The sequence below is a fragment of the Gadus macrocephalus genome, chromosome 3 (genome assembly GCF_031168955.1).
Source record: "Gadus macrocephalus chromosome 3, ASM3116895v1".
In the NCBI taxonomy this organism is placed as follows: Eukaryota; Metazoa; Chordata; class Actinopteri; order Gadiformes; family Gadidae; genus Gadus; species Gadus macrocephalus.
In genome coordinates this window covers 10,109,102-10,118,756 of record NC_082384.1, presented here as the reverse complement: position 1 = coordinate 10,118,756, position 9,655 = coordinate 10,109,102, and the positions used below count along the sequence as shown (strand labels likewise).

Here is a 9,655-nt window from a genome sequence, read left to right as displayed (position 1 = left end):
GGAATCTCAAATACGTTGTTACCGGTTGGTTTATTCATAATAAAGTTATTAAATGTTTTTTGACAAATTGACAACTCCTTTGTGGCACGATTGTGTTAAATTGACAATTCAGCTTCAAACAAGTAAAGGTAGGTAAACAGCTTGAAATCATATCTCTGTGGAATTTGTAGTATTATAATTATATTATTCATGGGTTGGATGCATAATTGTAAAACGCCTTCAAATAGTGATTTGAAGTAGTTATTAGAAAGGAACGGTTCAGAGACGCCATCCTCCATCAATGATGTGCTCCGTTCCAGTCACGTAGGCTGACTGTTGAGAAACAAAGACACTCATCAGGCTGGGAGCCATCACATTCCACCACTGACAGGTCAACGGCCTATCCAAATCATGGCTCGGATCAAGGGCCGCTAGAGCCATCCGTAGCGTCGGTCTTATGTTCTTAAAAGGCATACAAAAGCCAAGTCCCCTTGGCAGGGACTTGTAAAAAACAGCAAGCAAAAAGGTTCTCATATTTATTAACTTCCTCTGCAACACATTGATTTAGCGTTTAGTAAAAGAAATGTTTTATGAAAGAAATGGCATGTGGCATGAAGTTATTCAAAAGAATATAAAAAAAAAAAAGTTTGAATATGCAACTGTTAATTATAACAGTTCTCTAAAAAACTGCACAGCACTGTTATGGCAACGATATCAGTGACTGATTTCGCAGGTGCACCTCTTTTAATCCGCATTTACTTCGGATATCACAATGTGTGAGAAAGTGGGCCTCAGTTCAGAGAACCAGAAAATCCAATCTTCACAGAAACAGGTCCACAGATTATAAGACTTCAAGAACATAACATCAGCAAAACCACTGTGGGCCAACACCTGTTCAACGGTGGCAGCCTAATTGAGTTCCACCAGCATCAACAAAAGCAAAGCCCTCGGCGCTGCACCACACGAGCAGAGCTTACCTCGTCTGAAGCCAGGTAAACACAGAGGTACGCCACTTCCTCCGCGGTGCACATCCTCCCCGTCTTCTGCCTTGCCATGAAATCTTTATAAGCCTGCGGGAGGTACAGATGAGGAGCTCACTTTACACAGCACTTGACATGGAGTTCAAATCGTAGAATCGTCGGATCCTGCAATCTGGTGGTTATCGCTGAATCCCAGGGCCTAAGCGGTCAGCTATTTGACTTCAAAGAAGTGCTTTGCGGATAAACTGGTTTATTACTCAATGTTTCTAAGGTTTGATCACTGATCATTCCATTACTGGAGGTCTCCATCGAGACGGGATATCAGAATTCCGATTGCGGAAACAGAACACAGTGAATCACAGCCGCCTTGCTTTTGTGACCAATCAAACACAATGTTTCCAATGCCGTCCTGGCAAGTAACAATTTATTTGAGGGGCAAAAAGGGCCCATTATAGTGTGGTAATTTTCTCTGCAATCACATCATTTTGTCCTCATTGCCAAACGTATTTTCTATTTACAGTATGCTGCCGGCTCTATTGTAGTCCTACCTGCTCTGGGTCTGGTTGGGCCTGGATACGGCCTCGTAGTGACGGAGTATCAACAGTGCCTGGAGATAGACACACACACACACAAGAACAATTTCTTTGGGTCGATTTGTCCCCATTCTAAAAACAAACTTGGGTTACAACATATCCCTGCATCCCGTGTGTTGGCCTACAGAGACACCTAGGTGTTGTGTGTCAAGTAGGGCTGAAGGATTTGGGGAAACAAACTAATTGCAATTATTTTGACCAATTGTGATTTAGTATACAATACTCTTTGTAAAGTTCCTTATGTTCTGTATTATTCACTGAACAACATTGGAAGCTGTCAAATATAAACGTCTCTTTCCTTTTGGCCAGGCCTATGTGTTGAGTTGAATTGATGCAGGAATTCATATTATAACATCTTAATTTAATTGAATTAAAAAATGAAAAAAATAATAATATTACTGATCTCCATTCAGTAACAATAAGAAATTGCAGCCTTTTCGATGTGCATATCACGTTCTATTACATTGCGATGTCGATTTGAATTTGATTAAAAACAGCCCTAGTGTCAGGGTCAACCGCCACAGTATGGCATGCGGTATGGCACACAGTATGGCAAGTATTTGATGCGGACAATTAAAGTAAACTGCCACTATCTGGGAAGGTTTTCATCATGTGAGGGGGGGGATATATAACAAACATTATACACCTACCAGGGCAGACACAGTTACAGCGAATGCCTTGGTCCAAGTAGTCTGCGGCCACTGATTTGGTGAGTCCAATGACAGCTGCCTTGGAAGTGCTGTAGACACAGCGATTGACCACACCTAAAGAAGACAGCAGCCATGGCAGACATAAGAGGATTACAATGACATTGTTCAGCTGCCCAATGGCTTAGCAAACCTTTCTTACTCATGTTGCTGTCATGTTAAATATATACTTCTATTTTTTTGGCATTGTGTTCATTATCCTCATAAATTACTTTAATTTAGGATATCTTTACAATTTTCTATAATGTAGAATATATATATGTATAGGTTTATGCTACGAAGAGTATTTCCGTTTATGATGTTATATATATAATTTGTAACAGTATCAATATCAATATAATTTGATTGGTCTAGTGTTATTTTCCTTTTCAAACTAGATTGTACTTGGATGGTAATTGATATCAATACTGTTGTTTACCTTTTATGCTTGATGCAACTGATGACATGTTGATTATGTTTCCTGACTTCTTGGCCAACATCTATAATATGAGCACAGTAGGAGATAAATTATCAGCAATGTGATCAATAATAACCATGTAATCATGTTTGAGATCTCCACGTTCATTCCCGTTAAAGCCTTCTCAGCTGCTTTTTGTATCAACAGTTTTATAGAAGGTTTTACAAAAAGGGACAAAATGTTATGATTCAAGTCTCTAGGATCGCTGCATTAGCTTGCAGCTAGAGTATAGCTAAAGACAGATTGGCAGGCAGTAACGGGACTGTTCCCTCTAAAGGCTCAGTGTAATGCAGCTAATCCACAGAAACAAACAAACCGAACAACATTAAAACACTAAACATATGGCACTCTATTAACAACCAACACAGGTTCCATCAACCGCGGCCGATCTAAGAGGCTGGCATATGGTTTGGAGGTCAAGGGTCACCTTGGGCAGGAAAGCCCTGGTCATCAGGTACATGCTGCGGACGTTGACGTTCATTGTGAAGTCCCAGTCGGCCTCCTCACAGTCCAGGATGGAGCCGTGGTGCACGAAGCTAGGAGACAACCACCACAAACCTTTATGAGCCGTTGGACAGATGATCGCTTGAAACTGCCATAATTATCAATATCCACAACACGTCCCTTGAACTCCAGACTTTAGGAGGTATGGAAGGAAGATGAGCGGCAGGGTGCTGTTGTGCATAGGTGCGTTTCCCTCCCAGCGGCAAAGCTCTGGGTTAAATCCTCCATCATCTACAGCCCAACCTGCAAGCATCCGAGAGCATGATGCTGACTACCTTCTTGACTTATTATCTGGTTTCACTGCGAGTCGCTGTTGGTAAAAGCTGAATGCTGGATGCAACAGGAACGCTCCCACGACCACATTACTGAAATGGTGTTCAAGAGGTCAAGGAGGGGGTTGTGGAAGACCTTAAGTTGTGGGGTTTAAGGGTTTAAAAAAGGGGGAGAAGGGGATGAAGCGCACTTTGAGAGGGAGAGATAAAGAGACAGATACCGGAGACAGAGCCAGAGAGAGAGAGAGAGAGAGAACTTACCCAGCTACGTTGAACAACACATCTACGTGGTCGTGTTCCTTGGCCAGTTCTTCCACCTGGTCCTTCTTAGTCACGTCCACCACCTTGGTTCTGATACCTTCAGTTAGAAAACGGATAGCAATATTTACAATTTCTCTACATTTTATCAGTGAGACTTTGAGGATTTTAACCGAAATGAGACTATGAGACTATTAAACTATGGACTATGAAATAGCCAATTTTTCAAAACTATACCTAGAAACTATTATGTTTGAATCTCTGCAAAAACGTGGCTACATCTGAGAATTTTTTTTAAAACTTTGAATAACCTTTCACTGGCTTAGTGTATCAGGTTACCGATGCATTTGAATGATCAGGGGCCATTTATGACCATTACTACAGTCAGATGAAATGGTATTGTGCATTGTGACAATCTCTAATTGAATAAGAAAATAATTTAAATAATTCTGGAAAAATTAGGAAGAATATGTTGAAATGAACGATATTATGTTACAGCCTTTGAGGAACAACAAACATGTATTTTGAGATGACAAGAAACCGTGTGTGCAGAATTTCTCTCTGTCCAGCAGATGTCAGCGATGCACCAGAACAGATCTGACAGGCAGTACCTGCAATACTGTCCAACTCCCTCAGCTTCTCTCCATTGATATCAGTTGCGGTGACTTTAGCTCCCTCTTTAGCAAACGCCTGCAAAGGACAACAACATTTAATGTTCACCAACATAATGTAATGAACATCCAGGAATAATCTTCAGCGTGAATAGAATACATTGTTATAATGGGCAGGCTTCAAAACACAGTGGTGGTGCCATCATGCTGTATTTCTTTTGGACAATAAAACACTGAAGTCACGTCACCACGGGAACTAATATTACCAGAAACCGTTTACGACTCACTGCACCCACACCGCCCGCCGGTTAAAAATCATCAAATTCACAGCATCGAGTGTTTGATAGACGTTCTGTCCCTCTTGTCTTCAAGAAAAAAAATACTTAACTGACAGGTTTAAAAAAGATGCTGTGGCTAGGCCAACCGAGGAGTATAGTAGCGACGCCCCATTAAACATGTCCTAGACCATTACAGCCTCAAGTGTCTTTCAGAGTATAAATGGGAAGCTCTTCAGACCATGGGAGCCCGGTCTATGATGGCTTTCACGCCTCACTAGCGGGCAACGGGGATCCAACCTCCTCCACACAAAATAGAATAAAAACACACATTTTAAAGAGGCATCCACAATCAAAAATGCATACACGTAACGCAAAAGGCGTCACTCCCGAGGAAATGGTCATCAAATGACTCGGTCTCCCGGAGAGGCGGTATGTTTTGTTCTGTTTGTACAAGGATATCAACCAGGGGGGAAGCCTTAAGAGTCACAGGTCTATGCTGCTGGTTGTTGTGCTGTCGCATTGTATTATATCTTGAACGGTCTGTTCGCAAAGTCTTGCTGAACACAGGGAACATTCAGGTTATGGAATTAAAAAAGTAAAAAGCCTGGAGAAGCCTAACCCTCTCTCTGAGGCTGACATCAACATTAACAGATGCTCAGACACAGCTCCACACGGCCTCACACACACAGTGGCGCTAGTGTTAGGGCTGATCGATTAATCAAATTCCAACCGACATCACAATGTAATAGAGCACGATTTTCAAATCGTAAAGGCTGGGATAAAAAATAAGTAAAGTGTTTGTTCTAATGTGACATAATCTAACAAATCAGGTGGTTGGAATCTGAAACACTAGGGCCACGGCCCACGTTGGGGTTCAAGTTTACGTGACCTGCGAGCGATAGCAGTAGATGAGGAAAACAACTTTCCACGCTACGCTTTGATTTGTTGCCGCTGGCATGAAAAAGAAAACCGACAAAAACCCGAACACAGGTGTCAAGTAGATCGAATGCCACCCTTACAGTGATCACTGACCGAAATTATCCAGAATAAAACTGTATATGAACAAGATTCAAAACCGCAAATTTACTAAGGCGATAGGGTTAATAGTTAAAGATATGATCAAGACAGTGACTATGGCCGGGTTTACAGCTTTGCTAAAGATACTGGATAAATGGACCGGACTAGAGACATTTCTTATTGTCTTGGACTTGTCTTGGACTCGTTGGTATTTGGCCGCGGACTGACAAAAAACCTAACCGCCAATGTGTCAAGTAATAATACAAAACATAAGGAACTTTAAAAAGAAAATGTGCATACTAAATCGCAATCGCAATATTATAATCTAATGTTAGACTATAATATATAGTCTAGTAATCGCAATTCAATTATATCCTTAAATCGTGCCCCAAAGAAGTGCACTCTCTCGCCCTTTGGCGTGGTGTCAAAGTGCCACCGCACTTTGACAGCCGATGACTGGTTGGAGACTGGAAAACACAGATGATTTTACACCTCTTGACGGTCTTATTTGAAGCAACAGTGATTTAATGGTTTATATATTGATATGCTGAAGAGAACATAAACGACATAAAACCAGTTTAAAATAATTCAATATTGTGATTCACAACCACTTTAAACTTAACTTTCAACCCTATACGTTCACTATTAAAAACATTGCAGAACTCAGACTGGGTTGCTACTCTTCAAGTGACGGGACTCAGTATACAAAGGTGTGATGTGATGCAGACCCTGCTGTCAGTGGAGAGATGAATTTGCCATTGCACGCATCTCTTCAGCACAGAAGACACACAATCTAACAAATTGTAGGCTATATATTGAAAAGGCTAGTGGGAAATTAACTTCAACTGCATGAGCAATTTATAAAGTCATTAGGCCTACTATTGCCGCCGCACGTCCAATCCCTTGCGCCGCTGCAGACAACACGATCACTTTCCCATCAAGGCGACCCATGGCGCGTCCTAGATGATTAAACAACAACAGTAACAGCAACATGAGACACGTGATGCATTAGTAGCAAGGTGAAGGTGTGATCGTGAAAAACATAAGTGGGAACCATAAAAATAAATCATATATTGATATCAATGATTTACATGCCAGTTATGAATGTGATGTGCGTATGTGCATGCCCATTTTTTCTTATTTTTCAGGATTTGCCTTCTTTGTTCTAACTTTTCCACATGTATACCAATTTATAGCTGTTCCCTTTGGGACTTTCTACATCAATCATGTCGGATTGCATACATTATTTTTAGAGGTATGATTGCCAACGTAAGCCTGCAGCAACATTCTCCTTTGCTTTGTCTTCAAATTACTTAACGTAGCCAACACTGGTACCGCATCCACATACAACATTGGCGAATGAACATTTTATAACCGTACTTCATGATAGGTTTTGTAAGAGTTTACGTTAACTTGCCTACCTTTTGCTCTGTCAGTCCAACAGTGAGTCAAAGTTCACACAGTGACAGTAGCTTCGCTAGCAAATTTTCCGGCTCTGTCATTGGCTACAGACCAGGAAGTGTGTGCGCACGCAGCACTGTGTTCTTGGCCAATAGTTGTTCATGTGAGTAAAAAATAAGTGAGGATTAAGGATTTAACCATGCTGCGCCTGCATTCCAGGAGTTAATGAAGAACTATGCTTATCCAACACTTAAATCACTATGTTGCAATAGTCGAAATATTAGGCCTCATCAATAACACGTATTATAGGTTAAGGAACATAAAATGTTTTAATTGACAGAAAATATAAAGTACTTCACATTGAAATCTGAGCAGAAGTCAGAAGGTAGAGGTTTATGTAAACTCCAACCAGAGTTTGAACACAGGTTCGGGAAAACTATTTTGTCTTCAGTTGTTAGTTAATTAACTTGTAATGTCTGCAGGCCTTTATTTGGTGACCTGCTGGTCAACCAGAGACAGAAAGCCATTATTTTTCTTGTGGAATAGAGCTCAAGAGTGTTGTTTTGAACTACGGCACGCTGTGAGGGAATTTATACAAACAGCAACACAAGCGTGCTTCGCTCAAGGCTGGACCTCCAACATGATGGCACAACAACAGGCCAGAAAGTCTGTACTCCCATGGAGACCCAGCTACAAACCTCCAAGTTAACCAAACACAAACTGTGCTCACACAGCATGGGAAAACGTTTAGAACAACTTTTGAACTGAGCAGGAATTGTGAAGTTAATCGTCAGTACTGATAATATGAATGCTAAATATATATAAGCTATTAAGATAAGTGAGGTGATATTTCGCTGTTGATCCATCTCATTGTGATTATGGGGTTGATAAAAGAGAGTTGAGGATTTATGAGTGGACAACGATTATTGGGGTAGCATTTCGAACTGCATTAAAGGTTTTGTGTAAATTCCGGACCTATTTAATATGTCTATTTAGGGATATGACTGTAAACAGAACACATTATGGTGGAATGTTTTATAGGTGGTCTTTGCAAGCAGTGTTTACTTTTATATATATGTGTGGATGGCTGGTTTAAGCAGCCTCAACTGTCCGAGCCAGACTATTTGGACTCAGGCTAGGTGAGGCTGCACCCCAATTGCACATTGGGTAATCTGTGTACACAGGTTAAACCAGACGTCACCACACACACTCGAGAGTAAGTAATCTCCCACATGGCAACAAGGTGCACCAGACCATATGCAGACCTCTTCAATAAATTGGCTTTTAACATCCCAACCCTGGGTGGTGATGTTCACCAGCCCCGTAAGAGGCTGGCAGCCGCCTAGGTGGCTTGAAGCAAGGTCCACCCTGCACCGATATAATATATAATTAGCACCTGTCCAATTTTCCATTCTGCTCATTGTTATTTAAATAATATAATTGTGTGTGTGTGCATGTGAGAGAGAGAGTGTGACAGTGAGAGTGCGAGCGCACACAAAATTGTTGATATTGAGTGATATTCTATTAAAAGCAAAGTGCATTTGATAAAGAAGCAGTTCCAAGGCCTAGTGAGGAAAAATCACGCAGTCCAAAATTTCTGCTCCCACAGTTGATGAGGGCTTGTTGTTAAATCAATGATGGTTTTGTGGAGGACGTTCTACCTTACGCAACCAATCTATTTAGATAGATAGAGAATAGGAGGATAATTTTTTTTGTTGCAACAGCCCTACTCATTCTCCAAAGAAATGAGGAATAAACAAGTTAATAGCATGGAATGTCTCTTTCTCCTTTTTGTAGACATTACACAATGGGCTGAAACAGGTGAATAGAAAATTTGGATCAATAAATATCATTCGCCGAGCCCAGGGCTGGCCTTCAGATCAGATCTAGGGCAGAGGTGGACAAGTGAGAATAAAGCTGTTTATATTTGTCTTCCTTCCTACTGAATTGCATTTGTCGCGTAAAAAATATTTCTCCACTCGGCATGTCAACAACTGAAGGTAAACACGTTAATGCATCCAGCCTTCCTGATGCATCTGTGTTATTCCCCTCAACATCTCATCTGTCTACCATACTGCCCTTTAATAACAGAAGGTACCCATAGCACGCCCTCGGTCTCCAACACGGCCCATATCCTCTGTCTCTGGTTCCTTTTTACACATTGTATCTGTGCCTTGGACTTTTTGCTCCGTTTGTTCTGCTGAGAACTATTAGAAGGGATCGAAAAACCACAGGAGCTCTGAGATGCCAATCAGTGACGTCCATTTATGTCGCAAGATGTGACGGGAAGGCTTGAGTTCCACATTTGTTGACATAAAATTCCATTATCCCTTTGATGAGGGGAGGTGGGAGATACGATTGATCTTCCTTCTCCGAGAATAGATTGAAGATGAAAACGTCGAAATAACGTAGGGACGGAGAGCTGGATGGAGGCTTATCTTGACCTAAGACCTAGCCTCTGGCAGATCGAACCGAGCCACATCCCCCCCCCCCCCCCCCCCCCCCCCCCACGCAGCACTCAGTAGGAATAAGTGGAATCAACAGAGACGAGAGAGACCAACAAGAGCATAAGACCAGATGGCGTACATGCTTGTTTCT

The 9,655-nt window shown here is 41.5% G+C and overlaps 1 protein-coding gene across 2 annotated transcripts; it reads right to left on the bottom strand.

The window, feature by feature from the left end:
- Window positions 1–25: 25 nt before the first annotated feature.
- bdh2 (3-hydroxybutyrate dehydrogenase, type 2) lies at window positions 26–7,215 on the bottom strand. 2 transcript variants are annotated; one of them, XM_060047221.1, is made up of 10 exons: window positions 7,078–7,215; window positions 6,536–6,615; window positions 4,362–4,440; window positions 3,754–3,850; window positions 3,144–3,252; window positions 2,678–2,738; window positions 2,203–2,316; window positions 1,508–1,566; window positions 957–1,049; window positions 26–312 (listed from the first exon to the last, which is right to left on the bottom strand). In XM_060047221.1, the coding sequence occupies exons 2-10, from the start codon at window positions 6,605–6,607 to the stop codon at window positions 259–261; spliced, it is 738 nt and encodes a 245-aa protein (XP_059903204.1). In that variant the 5' UTR covers window positions 6,608–6,615; window positions 7,078–7,215; the 3' UTR covers window positions 26–258. The 2 variants fall into 2 exon arrangements, with proteins under 2 accessions (XP_059903204.1, XP_059903205.1); XM_060047222.1 differs by having other exon boundaries at window positions 7,074–7,109.
- Between the last annotated feature and the right edge of the window lie 2,440 nt (window positions 7,216–9,655).

What these genes read in the sequence shown, in the direction of transcription:
- bdh2 (XM_060047221.1), bottom strand. Translation starts at nt 6,607, where the DNA reads ATGGGTCGCCTTGATGGGAAAGTGATCGTGTTGTCTGCAGCGGCGCAA. An exon ending in TTGGACGTGCGGCGGCAATA is followed by an intron (nt 4,441 to 6,535) that starts GTAGGCCTAATG and finishes TGTCCTTTGCAG; the next exon opens with GCGTTTGCTAAAGAGGGAGC. An exon ending in CTGTAACTGTGTCTGCCCTG is followed by an intron (nt 1,567 to 2,202) that starts GTAGGTGTATAA and finishes GTCTATCTCCAG; the next exon opens with GCACTGTTGATACTCCGTCA.